At 32.3% G+C, this 14,714-nt stretch overlaps 4 protein-coding genes across 5 annotated transcripts; 1 reads left to right on the top strand and 3 right to left on the bottom strand.

Annotated features, from left to right (window-relative positions):
* Positions 1-67: 67 nt before the first annotated feature.
* On the bottom strand, positions 68-1,933 carry LOC128395631 (3-oxoacyl-[acyl-carrier-protein] reductase FabG-like). Its single transcript, XM_053356099.1, has 7 exons — positions 1,786-1,933; positions 1,479-1,720; positions 1,192-1,371; positions 1,005-1,074; positions 681-717; positions 535-598; positions 68-450 (listed from the first exon to the last, which is right to left on the bottom strand). Exons 1-7 carry the CDS (start codon positions 1,820-1,822, stop codon positions 289-291), a joined length of 792 nt encoding a protein of 263 aa, XP_053212074.1. The 5' UTR covers positions 1,823-1,933; the 3' UTR covers positions 68-288.
* A 116-nt stretch (positions 1,934-2,049) lies between these two features.
* LOC128395609 (hydroxymethylglutaryl-CoA lyase, mitochondrial-like) lies at positions 2,050-6,163 on the bottom strand. Of its 2 annotated transcripts, XM_053356066.1 has the most exons (7): positions 6,025-6,163; positions 5,547-5,949; positions 5,051-5,211; positions 4,453-4,799; positions 4,116-4,205; positions 2,988-3,244; positions 2,050-2,912 (listed from the first exon to the last, which is right to left on the bottom strand). In XM_053356066.1, the coding sequence occupies exons 3-7, from the start codon at positions 5,054-5,056 to the stop codon at positions 2,665-2,667; spliced, it is 948 nt and encodes a 315-aa protein (XP_053212041.1). In that variant the 5' UTR covers positions 5,057-5,211; positions 5,547-5,949; positions 6,025-6,163; the 3' UTR covers positions 2,050-2,664. The 2 variants fall into 2 exon arrangements, with proteins under 2 accessions (XP_053212041.1, XP_053212050.1); XM_053356075.1 differs by lacking the exons at positions 5,547-5,949; positions 6,025-6,163 and adding an exon at positions 5,406-5,522.
* Positions 6,164-6,268: 105 nt separating this feature from the next.
* LOC128395622 (uncharacterized) lies at positions 6,269-8,345 on the top strand. Its single transcript, XM_053356088.1, has 2 exons — positions 6,269-6,425; positions 6,583-8,345. The coding sequence occupies exon 2, from the start codon at positions 6,807-6,809 to the stop codon at positions 7,638-7,640; it is 834 nt and encodes a 277-aa protein (XP_053212063.1). The 5' UTR covers positions 6,269-6,425; positions 6,583-6,806; the 3' UTR covers positions 7,641-8,345.
* A 55-nt stretch (positions 8,346-8,400) lies between these two features.
* LOC128395680 (mucin-5AC-like) lies at positions 8,401-13,131 on the bottom strand. The gene is given in 5 exon segments (XM_053356144.1): positions 8,401-9,805; positions 9,995-10,192; positions 10,790-11,012; positions 11,015-11,848; positions 11,851-13,131. Coding segments are annotated over 5 exon segments (3,282 nt in total). The 5' UTR covers positions 12,754-13,131; the 3' UTR covers positions 8,401-8,681.
* Between the last annotated feature and the right edge of the window lie 1,583 nt (positions 13,132-14,714).

The following is a 14,714-nucleotide window of genomic DNA, read 5'->3' as shown; positions in this document are numbered from 1 at the left end:
AGTTATCATTATAAAGCAGCAATATTTTTCCTCCCACACTGGATTCAATCACAATTTAAATTAATCATTAATTGTTTTCATCTCTCCAGGTAATTTATTGATCATATAAACCATGGGAAATTGTAGGAATCAAAATTAAACAAAAGATTAACCATCAGGTTATGTAATTAACCTTAATTTCAATCAATTGGATAACAGCAACAGGGAAGGAAATTGAAATCAAATGATTCGCAATTATCGTGATCATATCAAAGTAACATTGGTTAACAGAGTTTAACAATTAGTTAATTATCGTGGGCAAACAAGATTACGTCCACCGTCAACTGATAAAGTTACACCGGTGATGAATGATGAATCTTGATTATCGGCTAAGAATCGGATCGCACGAGCGACTTCATCAACGGTTCCAGGTCGTCCAAGAGGATGAGTGGTTTTGGATTTTTCAAGAAACTAAATTAAAATACAATCAAGAGAAATTTATGATTATAATTAACAATTGGATCAATAGAATTAGAAAACAATTAATCAACTAACCGCAGCATATTCCTGATCATTCATCCCACCTCTTTTGTGGATATCAGTGACTATTACACCAGGACTAGAAAAGCAATAAGGTGGGAGAAAGTTTTTTAATTATCAATATTAATAGAGTAATTAATTGTTTCTTAATCGTTACTTACTTTACAGCATTGACTCTAACTCCATCAGCAGCAAGTTCTGGGAAAATAAAATGATAATTGTTCAGTTGATTTTCTGTTTACAGTGTTTACCGATTGAAGAAACCAAATGAATTTAGTTGGTTTTTAATTGTGATCAATTGTTTGGGACTTCGGACCCTTGAGCTTGAAAGTTTGTTTTCTTCAAGTCGGAAACACTGTAAGGTTTTCTCATTTTGATAGAGAAAAAGAAAACAAATTAAACGGGATCAATTTGTATTACTAAATCTATTCGGTAGATAACTAATTAATACTAAACAATTAAAATAAAAGACAAATATTACTTACCTAATGCAGCATTTCTGGTTAATTGATCAACGGCTGATTTACTGACACAATAAGCAGCAACTCCAGCAAACTGTTAAAACCCCAAAGAAAAATGTTAAAGGTTAATGGTTAACAATTAAGTTAATTATATCAAATTGCATTAATTATCAAGATGACAAGATGGAAATATTAATAGAATTGTAATTACAGCTCTTAATCCATTAACACTTGAGACATTGACAATGTTTCCTTTTGTTTTCTTTAAATGTGGAATCGTTAATTGCATCAAATGGAAAACTGATTTAACGTTAACATCCATAATTTTATCCCAAACATCAAGTGGGGTAACATCAACATTTCCTTTAGCAATGATACCAGCACTATTTACCTGTTAATTGATTAATTGATTAATGAGAATAAGATTAGATTAAGTCATGTATTTTATAGGAAAGTTAAACCAAATTAACCATCACAATTTGATATTATAAAACTTACCAAAATATCAATCTTACCAAAATGAGCAAGAGTTTTACTAACAAGGTTAATACGATTTGCCTCATCAATCAGATCTCCTTCAACGACAATTATTTGATCTTCTTTCACTAATCCTTTACTTGATTCGAGACATTTTAATCGGGTATCATTGAGATTATCCCGATTACGACCAGAAAGTGATAAGGAGCAACCAAGAGATGCTAAATGTAAGGCAACACCTTTACCAATACCAGAAGAAGCTCCTAATTGAAATGGAAAGAAAAACAATTAGACTGATCATATCAACGAAGCAAAAATCAATAATCACCTGTAATTAAAGCAACTTTATTAAGAAACGAAGCCATGACAGTAAAGGAAAAACAATTAACGTCGACAATTAACAAACTAGACAAGGAAACGAAATAATTTTGTAAACAACTTTAAGAATTGAATTCATTTCTTATGACCAATGGAAAAGAAGAAAAAAACGAGCGCGTAATTCAAATGGAATTTAGAATAAATTTTTTTCTAATTAACCATATTTAATGGAACAATTTAGAAGATAAGTTATCAATAAATAGTTTGATTCAAATTTTGACATGGGAACTGATTTATTGTGCTAATTTGGTACAATTTAAAGGAGTTTGGTTTGTAACTTTTTAACGCATCTTCTCATGATTTCTAAAAGTTACAATTAAAATCTTGTTAAATTGTTGTCTTCTTTTCCTTATCCATATTAATAATATCGCAAAAGAATAATAATAATCCAAATTGGAAAATAATTTAGCTGTTGGAGAGAAAACAATTTGACAATAACAATTAATGTTTTAAAAACTGTTGACAATTGAATTTAGATCAAAACAATTTGATAAATTTTTCCAAAAATTTAAAATTCAAATTAAATCTCCAGCAAGATTGATCACTAGATTTCGTGATATTTTTGTCAGATTGATGTTGTTTTTTTTAACTGAATCTGAACCATTTGTATATAAAAATTGAGTATCATTTAGAATAGTCAACAGATGATTAATGAAAGAAAATATTCCAGTTGATAAAATAAATCTCGTCGACAAGTAAACATCAGGAAAGAATGAGAAAAATATATATAAGGGGACAATCAATTCTCGAATTGGACAAAAATAACAATCATCAGTTGACCATTTCTATGTTTTAAATACACTGATTTTGTTTCTTTAATTCAAAGACCTCAAATATCGTAATCAACTTCTTTCCTCTTTGCCAAAAGCGCTTTGCCCACTTTGGATGAAGTTTCCCGGCCAAGTGCGGCACAAATGAACTCAGAGGCCTGTAAAAGTCCGTCCATATCGACACCCGTTTCGATGCCCATACCTGTTAACATATATATCACATCTTCAGTGGCAACATTACCAGTGGCACCTTTGGCAAAGGGACAGCCTCCTAAGCCAGCAACCGATGCATCCACGGTAGTAACACCTGATATACAACAATTTAAATTTATTGAAACAAATTATTAGAAACTTTCACTTGGAACAATTTACAATAACGTACCACACTCTATCGCTGAAAGTATGTTCGCCAATGCTTGACCATAAGTATCGTGACAATGAACAGCAATTGCCTCTAACGGAATCAATGCTGAAACCGTTTCAATCAAGGCTCTCATGGAAGAAGGATTTCCAACACCGATTGTATCCCCTAATGATATTTCATAACAACCTACTGAATATAAGCGATAAGCCATTTCTGCGACTCTTTCTGGCGGAATTGGTCCTTCATATGGACAACCAAGACAACAAGAAATGTACCTAATTAGATGATTGAAAAAAAGAGAAAAAAACAAACATTAATTAGTCGTTAATGAGAAATCAATGCAAATATTCAAGGAAATTACAAAATGAGTCAGTATCGTAGTAAATTTGTAATTTGTGTAATTACCATTCTGATTGTGTTGAGTTAACATTGATCTGATTTAAATACTATTTGTTTGATGTATAATCTAATTTTCTGTCTGAGAAAATGATCACACTCGTAAAGAGGTAAACAAAGATTAAATTGTTGTTGATGTTTTATTTTCACAATAGTTATACTAGTTAAAAGATTTTGAAGAATCAAATCAGATCAAAACAATCAGAAACGTCATCGCCTTTAGGTTGGAGTGTTAGGTCAAGGCTTTTAAGTATCTCACTCTCATTTATAAATGATACACTAAATTAATTACAATTTACTTCCCTTTAAACTTTGACGCGTGATTGTCGAGAGCCTAAATCAACCTTTCGTTTTCAAGCTAAGTGTCTGAATAATTTCAATCAACATTATCTGTTTTTTTCAGTAATTTAAGTCATTAGAAAGAAGGGAAAATTATCGAAACGATAGAACAAAAGTTTGACCTTAAAAAGACAAATTGAACAAAATTGAAACAAAAAAGTACTAACAGGAGAGAGAATGAGAGAGGAGAGAGAGAAAATCATCTAGATTTAGAAAGTTATTGACTTTGGATTTTAGTCTCAATGATAAACAGGTAATCAGAATCGTAGTGAGAAAAAAATGAATGATACCCATGAGACGGTTCATTTGGTTTCTTGTTACAGGGACAAATTCGAGGTTATTTTCTGGGTGGTTAACGAGGCAGAGCCAAAAACGATAATATGACGATGACGGAAGGATAAAATAACTCACCCTCGTACTTTTAATCCCTTTTTGATGGCATATTTGGCTACCTGTTCCATTCGTGTTAGATTTTGAACCAAGGTGCAGTTTGTATTTTTTCTGAAATTTCAGGTAAAGTGGGAAAATCCAATGGGAAACAAATTATCCATCGAGAGATCAAGGAAAAGAAGAAGAAGAAGAAGACAAGACAAGAATAAGAAAGAAAGGGAGAGAGAGAGAAAAAATCATTAAATGTGAATGACTAGTTAATTAGGTAGGGAAAAGGTGAGAGAGAAAGAGAGATGAAAAGGGAAAAGAATAAATTTTTAGAGGGAAAAAAGTTGCCAATAGTCGTAGGAATTATTACTTGCTAAAAAGGTCGGAAGCAGCTCCAAATACTGCGATTTCCTTGACACCAAGTTTAAGCGCATTTTCTAGTCCATGCATGTTAGGGACTAAGACGGTGTAATCGACACTTTCACATTTACGAATATTGGAATAAACTTGCATGTGATCGGCCATTTGTGGTACCCATTTTGGTGAGACAAACGATGTCACCTCAACCACTTTAACACCAGTTTCACTTAATTTGTTGATAAATTCGGTCTTGATGTGAGTGGGTATTGGTTGTTTCTCATTTTGTAGACCATCACGAGGAGAAACTTCAACGATTTTCACAAACGATGGATATCTTCTGACTTCGCTATTAACAATCTAATTGTAGAGAGAAAGAGAGAGAGAGAGAGAGAAAATCAAAGGAGGAAATAAATAAATAAAAGATTAACTCATAGGAATAAAATAGATACAAAGGCCATGGTAATAAATAGAGATATTAAAAGATTGGAAGGAAAAAGGGAGAAATGGTCAATTGAAAAAAAGGAACAAGGAAAAACTAAGGAATATTAATTGGGAAGAGAATCAAAGAATTAATGGAGATGAAAAGAAAAATAAAAGAGACGATTTACCTTCATGATTTATGGAACTAATTAAAACCAAGAACTGCAGGTAAGATGATGGCGATAACTGAATTTCAGATTTTTTGTTGTTGTGATGAAGATGAAGAATATAAACAAAGATGAAGGTTTAGTTTGTCAGAATAATCATCACGATGCCAATGGAATATAGTCTAAAGGTGATTAAACAATAGAATTTTAAATTAGAATAGAAAAAAAGGTGAATGGAGAAAACACTAAATTCTAATTATTGTGACAAATTTTCCTTTTTCAATCTCTCATTTTCTCTTTCACTTTTTTACTCTCTCTCCCTCTCTTTCTCTCTCTCTCTCCTTGTGAGTATGACTGATTACTGAATGGTTCTCACCTGATCATGATGGGTGTTATATAAGAGATGAAGAGAGAGAGAGAGTGAGGGAGGGAAAATAGAGAGAAGAGAAAAAAGAAAAGAGAATTTGAAAAAGGAAAAGAAAAGGAACAAAGTAAAAAATTAATAACAGGTTTTTACGGTTTTTCTGATTGCAATGAATGAGACAAAATTTTCCAATTTACAGGGACATCATCAGCGAAATCAATATAATATCTTCCTTGTTATATGGTGTAAAAAGTGAGAATCGATAGTTACCACCTTCAATACGAAGAAAACTACACCAACAGATTATGGTAACAACTGTAATTACGTAAAAACCATCATCAGGTAAACCGAAATGATAACATGTAGAGTTAATGTAATGGTAAATTAAACGATTACACAACCATGAATCGAACCATAATAATCATCTTAACAGATTAAACCACACACACAAATTATACAATGAAAGAATCAAGTTAAACTGTTAACAATTATCATCGCCACAAGAGAAAAGAAAATTTAAATTCTTTCATTGAGTCAATTTGATTGATCCAAAGGCCTAAGAGAAAAAAAAATTAAAATCTATTTTTAATTTTCCAATCAAAACGATCAATCAATTATCATCTTTACTTACAGAATTTATTGAATAACCATTTCTCTATCCTTAAGTTGATCATTTAAACGGAGAATCAACCAAATCAAAGTTAATTGTCACAAAGAATTAAACAATTTAATTTGGAATAAAAATTGGTCACAATTTAGAAAAGAAAATGAAAAATTGATTTAACATTAGCGCTCAAATCAATAGTCTTTCTGATTCGGCGCAATGGAAGGAAAAATTTTTCTACCAACAATTAATTCAACATGGATCTTGATCATTTGTTGGACAATTTAAATTGATATTTAATTGTTTTCACTACTTTTCATTTATTTAAATTGTCGTTACCCTTTGTCAGTTGATTAGCTTTGTACAATTAACTACATGGTGAATGTCGATCATGGACAAATTGGTTAATCTTTGTGAGCTCAGAAAGTGTGAGTAACCTTTTTTTTTTGCTTTTCTTTTCTTTTTGTTTTGATTGTTTATTGGGCTATAATTTTTTAATTGTTCTCTTTTTTTATTATATTTTCTTTTATTTATGTTCTCTATTTCGTCGGCGTTGTCTTATATGCGTTTTCTTTGGCTATGAAGGAGGATAAGATCAATTCATAACGTTCCATATTTGGAGGTGATCTCTTTCTCTTTTTTTCTCATTCTCTTTTTCTGTTGCTGCTCTTTCAAGACTCTACCATATTTGTTGTCTGTTTATGTCTTTTCTGGTTGAGGTGATTTAAAGGAGGAGGAAGAAGAACTATTATTGGCCAATATTTAATTTTATTAGATAATAGTAATTGGATAAAAACATTTTATTTAAGATGGAGGTTGATGAAGAATTACCTTCTGCAGATAATAGCCGGTGCAATAGTCGTGCAAGTAGTAGTGGAGGTCGTTTTGCTCCATCACCTTTAGGTCTTACTCGAACAGTGCAAGGAATGGTTCTTAATCGTGGTCTTGGTTTACGTTCACATACGGGAGAATTTGCTGTTCCAGCTCCACCAGGTTCATCAGCAACCCTTCCTCATCCATCTAAATTAATGCTCTCTGGTCGTCGAAGTAGTTCTGGTATTTTTCTTTCCAATATGTTTAGTTCTAGATTTCGACATTTACAAAAATTACACACCGATGCTTTCTTACTTGGTTTAAATGGAGTCGCTTATCCAGGTTTACCAAAAGGTACAATGTTTCGTTCAAGTCTACCTGCTACTCCTGTATCAACGCCAATCCTACGAGAAGGATTTCAACATTTTACTGAACAAGCACTCAAAGAAAGACTTTGTAAAACACCATCTCCAAGAAAGAATCGGGGTTTTTCACCAAGCTCATCCCACTCTAGCCATCATCAACAACAACAACAACACCATCATCATCCACATCAAAATTACCTTTCAGCTCACCATTACCACCAGTCACCTTCTTCTTCCTCTAAAGTATCAACAGAACAATTAAATTATCTAGATGATCATCATGATACTGATGATTCTTATTCTAGTGATCATCAAATGGATACAACTAGTCCAGTGCCTCCAACCTCCGTTATGGATGATCCATTGATCGAAGGTGGTTCAGATTTAAGTGAATCAGAAAGTATCTCTTTGCCATCGATTTCAAAACGAGCTACCAAACCCACCACCAAAGATCAGAATTCTTAATATTCTGTATATACAAAACATTTGAAAATGGACGATAATATGTCATAACGAAACTACCGATAACTAATCACTGATATTCTTTACAAAGTGGAGGATTAATTGATTGTTTCCCTTTCTTTTTCTAGTTTGCACTGAACTTCAATGTTACAATTTCTTTTTAAACTCTATCTTTTTCTCCTGGTCATTGATGAAACTACCGATTGGCTTCTTTTTCTTCTTCTTTTTTCTTCTATCCTGTTATATTTATTCACTTTTTCATTGAGAAATTATGGAAAAGATGAAAATGGTTAAATATTACATTCGATCATCACCAATTTATATGTTTGGTGATTATAAGTTAATTGATTAATTGACTCTGTTAAATTGGACTAACATTGAAAAGGTTACTCAAAATGGGAAACTGTCCAAATCTATTAGCTGGAAATTTTGATTCTGTGAATATTTTTTATATATGATTACATTGCATGGATTATTTAATTGATTAATCTGTTAGCCTTGCAATTTAAAGCTAATAAGTTCTTAATCATTTCAATCAACATCTTCACAGACTCAACCTTTCTCTCTGCAATCCAATATATATATTCACAAATGCAATCAATTCTATTGCTGTTTAATATAAATAATATGATTTAAATGCTCGAAGTTGATTTAATTGAACTTTGATTGTTGAATAGCTTAAATTAAAATTCAATTGATAAAAAAATATCCAATCATGTGTAAATTATTGAAATAACAATTTAATGGGTGAAAATAATGTGATTTTTATGTTACAATTAGTTTAATTTTCATATCAAATTATGGCAAATGTTTGATCTTATTGAGAAATGAGGATGAATGTAACAATTAATTCAATGATGGATAACATAGTGATTATCGAGTACGATTGGAATTACAATTAGTGGAATCTGAAAACAATTGATTATATGAAAAGTTGTTAACAATTGTGATTTAGGAAAATTTAGTTTTGGGTTCAATTGATTTTTTTTTAATTTATTGTGAACACAATTAGTTTTTTATTGATATTGTTTCTTGTTAATTTAATTAATTGTTGTTATTATTTGGAGTATTTAAATTGTTACCACGACGAGTCCCGAAATTTGGTCTCTGACGATTTCTAAATAATGGATTTCGAGCTCGTTGTCGATTGTTATTGTTAATTGTTGCAGTTGATTCGGTTGTTGATGAAGATGTTGATGGGGCTGGAGTTGTGGTTGATGATGGAGGTGAAGGTGAAGGTTGAGAGGATGATGAAGATGATGAGGATGAAGATGAAGATGGAGCTAATTCGTTAATAGGTTGATCATTTGATGAAACAATTGAACTACCTGTTGATTCATTAACAATTTCTCCTGATGAGATGATTGATTCACTTTCTTTTCCTGATGATGAGTTTATTGGTGAAGATGTTGATGATTCCGATGATGATGATGATCCTTGGGGTGATGAAGGAGGAGGTGCAGTAGAAGTTGTGGTGGTGGTGGTTGTCGATGTCGATGTTGTGGTTTCATCTTCAACTCGATTTCGTGATCGTGAGAAATTAGGACGAGTTCGAGGTCGAGTTCTAGTTGAACTAAAACTTGATCCTGGTCGACGGAGTAATGATGTTGGACGAGGTGTTGGTGATGAAGAGCCCGATGAACCAATAGGAGATGCGGTTGTTGTAGAAGTTGTTGTGGATGTTGATGTAGTTGTAGTTCTTGGTGTTGTCCTAACAATTGAATTAAATCTACCTCGAGATGAACCAAATCGACGAGGGAAAGACGAAGGTGCTGATGAACTAACAGAAACTACTGACGATTGTGTAGTTACAACGGGAGGAGAAACTGAAACTGGTGCTTCTCCCGACACAGGAACTAAAGGTTGAGATACTGGTGCCGATTGTGGGGGTTGTGGAGGATTAGAACCATTTCCGATTGATGATGATGGATCAGTTTCGGTAGACGGAGTAGTGATCTTATTAATATCATTTCGATTGGGTCGGTAAGGTCTTCGTAAAGATGAGCCAAAGTTTCGTGGACGAGGTCGAGGTGTTGTTGTGGTTGTGGTTGTGGTCGAAGTGGTTGTAGTAGATGTAGACGATGGGACTAATATTGGTGATGATCTTGGACGATTCAATGGAGTCAAACGATTCGCAGTGTTACCAAATCGACGACGAGCACCATAACCTAATTAAAGATTAATTGATTATAAGAAAACAAAGTTTAATATTAGATTTAAATCATTCATCAAATTATTGCTTCTAAATTAATCTAACGCAGTAAAAGTAATTGTTTCACTTTATTTTTAAATTGAATTTTAATAAACGTGACTCATTCAGAATCTTAATTAATAGGAAATATGATTAATTAATTTACCTGGACGAGCTCTTGGTGCTTCGGTTGTTGTTGTTGATTCTTCAATGGGTATTGATGCTGTTGTAGGAGGAGGAGGTGGAGGTGTTGTTGTTGTTGTGGTCGTAGTTGTGGTTGTGGTTGATGTTGTGCTTGGAGTTAATGTCGTTGGAGTTAAATCAGATTCTGGATAATCAGATCTAATTGGTTCTGATGGATAATCTAAATTTAAGATGAAAAAAATAAAGTTAATTACAGGAAATGAATTGATTTTGATTTTAATTTATTCATCACTTGATTAACCTTGTGTTACTTTTTGAAACAATTTTATTGTCGCTATATGATCATCAGGTTGTTATTCATTTACTCATCGATCGTGTAGTTAATTTATTTGCTTAATCAAAAAACTTATGATAATAAAATCTTGAGCTTAATTGTAATACTTTGGGTATTTCAAGCTTTACAATCACACTTTGTAATCAATATTAAATCATGATGATCATTAGTAAACTTATTACTTTACTTCAGTAATGTTTCATATGAGTGATTTGTCTTAACCATCGGCTTAAGGCTTAATTATGATTGCAAAATTATCATTCAATTAAAGTGTTAAGAGCTTCGATTGGCTTAATGACAAATATTATTAACTAAATCATGTTATCGGAGTAATTAAATACCCTTAGGATCATTTAAACCTTGAAATACTTTCTACAATTAAAAGTTTCATCTGATAATTTGATTAATTAAAGTAAAACAAAAAATTAAATAAAAAATTAAAGATGAAACTTTTTTTTATCGATTGATTTTAATCAAACTTACCGTTTGGTTGAAAATGATTTGATGGTTGATTGTCATTGTGATTGTGATTATGATTATGGTTACGGTTAGAGTTGTAATTACGATTATCATTTAGATTTTCATTATGATTAACAACTTCAGGCTCTAAATACTCATCACGAATATCAGGCGAAGAAGATGAGGACGAAGAGGACGATGAAGATGACGATGAGAAAGAAGAAGAAGAAGAAGAAGAAACCGGAAGAACTGGACTAATAGTGGACGAGAATGATGATGGGAATGGTGGACCAAATGGTAGAGAAGATGAGGGAGAGGAAGAGAAGAAGAAGAAGAAGAAGAAGAAGATGACGAGGAGGAAGAAGAAGAAGAGGGAGATGAATTAGGCCTGAATTGATTGTTCCTTGAATTTAGTCCTTGAATGTGTCCAACGCGAACTGAATCAAATGATGGTCGAGATCCAATGTTAGATCCATAACGGAATACATTTGGTATTGGGCCTTCATTATTATCGTTGAATGATGAGGAAGAAGAAGAAGAAGAGAATGAAGGTGGAGTGGGAGTGGGAGGAGGAGAAGAAGGTCGAGTAGGAGGGGGTGAGGGTGGAAGAGTAGGTGATGGAGGTGAAGGTGGAGGTTGGAATTGTGATCTTGATCGTGGTCTTGATTGGGGTACAAGTTGAGGTTGTGGCTGTGGTTGTGGTTGGGGTCGAGGTTGAGGTTGGGGTTGGAATTGTGGTTGTGGGAAACGAGAAGCAGGTTGAGTGATGAAAGGCTGAGATTCATCTGGTTGATTAAATGATGGACGAGAATTGAAATAATTATTATTGTTGTCAAATGAATTGAATGATCGAGATGGAGGTCTAATTGTTGTGGAAAATGTCGGAGTAAAGGTCGTTGTTGATGTTGTGGTCGTTGATGTAGTTGGTCGAGTTGGTGGTGGTTGTGGAAAAGATGAAGGAGATGATCTGATTGGTGGTTGATTATTATTGTTGCTAATTGGATCATAATCTTCGAGACTTGGAATTGTATCTAAATTGGAGTTTAGATTCGAGTTTGAATTTACATTTACATTTCCATTTGGATTTTAGCTACTCGAGTTTTGTTATCATCATCATCGTAATAATAATAATAGTAAATAACGACATCGTCTTTTTTACCAGTGGAATTTGTTGAGGGAGATGATGGAAGAGAAGAGGAAGATGCAGATGAAGGAGGTGGAAGAGCAGAGGGAGAAAGTGAAGGAGAATTGGGAGATGAAACTATTGGTAAATTATCTCGATGATTTGTAATGAATTTAGGATCAGTTGTCGGTTGGAATGGACCAGGAACAGGAGGAGAAGGATAAAAGGATCTTCCATCTGAGAATGATGATGATAAAATCGGAGAAGAATGAGAATGAGAGGGAGATGATAATCCTTCCAATGTCGCAATTTCGGCCGGTGATCTACCAGGAACAGCACCAGGAATCGGTGGTGATTGAGGTGGTGGAGGAGGAGATGAGACTGGAGGTTGAAGAGATTGTGGTGGTTTCCATGTGATTGATGATGAATGATGAGGATTCTGATTATTTAAAACGGAAATTACCTGAGGAGGACGAGAGTAAAAGGATGATGAAGATGATGATGGAAAGGAAGATGATGAAGAAGAAGATGAAGATAATCCTCCATCATTAGGTAAATACTGAGGAAATCTACGAATCGATGATGAAATTGGATCATTAGGATCTGGTAAAGAATAACGATTTAAATTGTCATTAAATGGATTATTATTATTATTGTTTAGATTAAATGACGACGATGAAGATGAAGATGATAAAGAAGATGAGGATGAAGGTGATGGATCAAAGCGACGATTAAATGGATTGAATGGAGATGATGATTGAGATTGAAATCGATTAAATTGTGGTAAACAATCAACAATTAATCCAATTGACAAAATACAAAACAAAACAGTTACATTAATAAACGATAAACATTTTGTATCCATTTTCAAAGATCCAAAGATTCAAATTTTAAATTAAATTAACAAAACTGGAAACAAATTAACGAGTAAAACTATTGATACAAAAAGTAATTTAAATAAAAAAATATTAATAAAAATCTTTTGATTTATTTGATTATCCAAATGTATTTTGATTGTTACGATGATCGTTGATTAAAATCATTTTGTTAATTGTGATGATTAAAATATTTTGATGAAATGAAATAAAAAATGTGATTGAATCTTATTCTTGATTAAGATTAAGAGAGTGAATATTATCATGAATCATGATGGAAATGATTCAGTGAGAAAGAAAGGGAGAGGATCAGGGAGAGGGAGAAAAGGAGAGAGAAAGAAAGAGAGAAAGAGAGAGCAGGAGGTAGTCATAACTTCATCATCATCATCTTCTTCTTCGTCTTAATCATCATCGTCATAGTGAAAGAGAAAATATTAAATGAAAGAGAGTGAGAGAGTGAGAGGGATGATGATGATTCGTTACTAATCCGATAACGAAGCCGGTTCGAAGACGATAAAAGATGAAGATGAGAAAATGAAGAAGAAGAAAAAAATATTAAGGAAGGACGAGAACATCATCATCAACACAACAACAACAACAACCAAATACAATATTTAAAGGTAATCATCATCATCTTCATCTTCATCTTCATCATCAACACAACAACAGCAATATTATCATCAACATGATGATGAGTTCGTATTGACGTGGCTTGGCCTAGTTTCTTATTATTTTCGCATTTTTTTTTCTCCATCAAAAAACTTTCATCTTTTTTGGATTATAAATGTAGGTGCAAATCTTAAAGGGCGTTCAGGGGATGATGATGATGATGATGATGAATATACGAACGTAAATAGTACATGATTACAAGTGATTCAAATTAAATTGTCCGCAAGTTTATTCAAGGTCAGTTTTATGTAGAAAAAAATTCCAAAAATAATCAACAAATTGTTACTAATTGACCAATACCAAGAATCAAAGTAACAATTTTAATCCAGTTGATTATCATGGATTAACTGTCGTTTCTTACCTTTCAATTGCTGTTTGATTATCATGATTAATTTTCAAGTGAAACAATTGATAGTTTTATTATTATCCATCTAAATCACATTCTCTTTAATCATCTAAACTAATTACAGTTAATTTGTTCAAATGAAAATGACCCTAACTAGTGAATGGAAATGAAAGTGACCTTAAATACATTAGGACAACAAATTGACCTTAATTTGATTGTTGGTTTTTTCTGCTGTCGATTTAGATGATTACAATTTAAATTGTCAATTATATTGGATATTTATTACTACGCTAAAGTTTATTGTAAATAATTTGTCTTTTAATCACAATTATCATTCTTAATTATCGGATGAACTACTTTCCATGCAGTGTCATCATCATTAACTATTAGTTAAATTGTTTCACTGATTGTCAAAGGAAAATCAACTTTTCCATCAAAAAAAACATCAACTTTAATTGTTATTGGTTGATAACAATTTACCGTTATTATTATTTAATTTGATTAGTTTTGTTGACCAATTGGAGTTAATTGTTTATCAAATTGTATATCAACAATTGGTTTTGCATTTTTGATTAACATTTACCGTTGTTATTATTGATTGTTGATTCTGATTGCTGATAATTTAACAAATGAATTAAAATTATTTAGATCAATGGATTGAACAATAAAAATCACAATTAAATTAAAAACTACTATTGTTAATTGTTGTTGAATAATCAAAGGTTTGACCCTAACATTGAATACAAGGTTTTTAAGATTAGTTAAGTTAATTTAATACAAGAAAAGATAATTATAATTGTGAGTGGACAATCAACAACAATTTAAACTCAATTAACAAACCACCATAACTTGATAACAATGATAATTGAATCAACAACAACAACAACAATCAAGCAGCATCTTTATTTAATTGCCGTAAGCATAAATTGTACCCAC

This window comes from Panonychus citri, unplaced genomic scaffold (assembly GCF_014898815.1).
Source record: "Panonychus citri isolate SS breed McGregor unplaced genomic scaffold, ASM1489881v1 Contig00023, whole genome shotgun sequence".
NCBI classification, from domain to species: Eukaryota; Metazoa; Arthropoda; class Arachnida; order Trombidiformes; family Tetranychidae; genus Panonychus; species Panonychus citri.
Note: the sequence above shows the minus strand (reverse complement) of the source record. Positions and strands in the feature narration are given on the sequence as shown.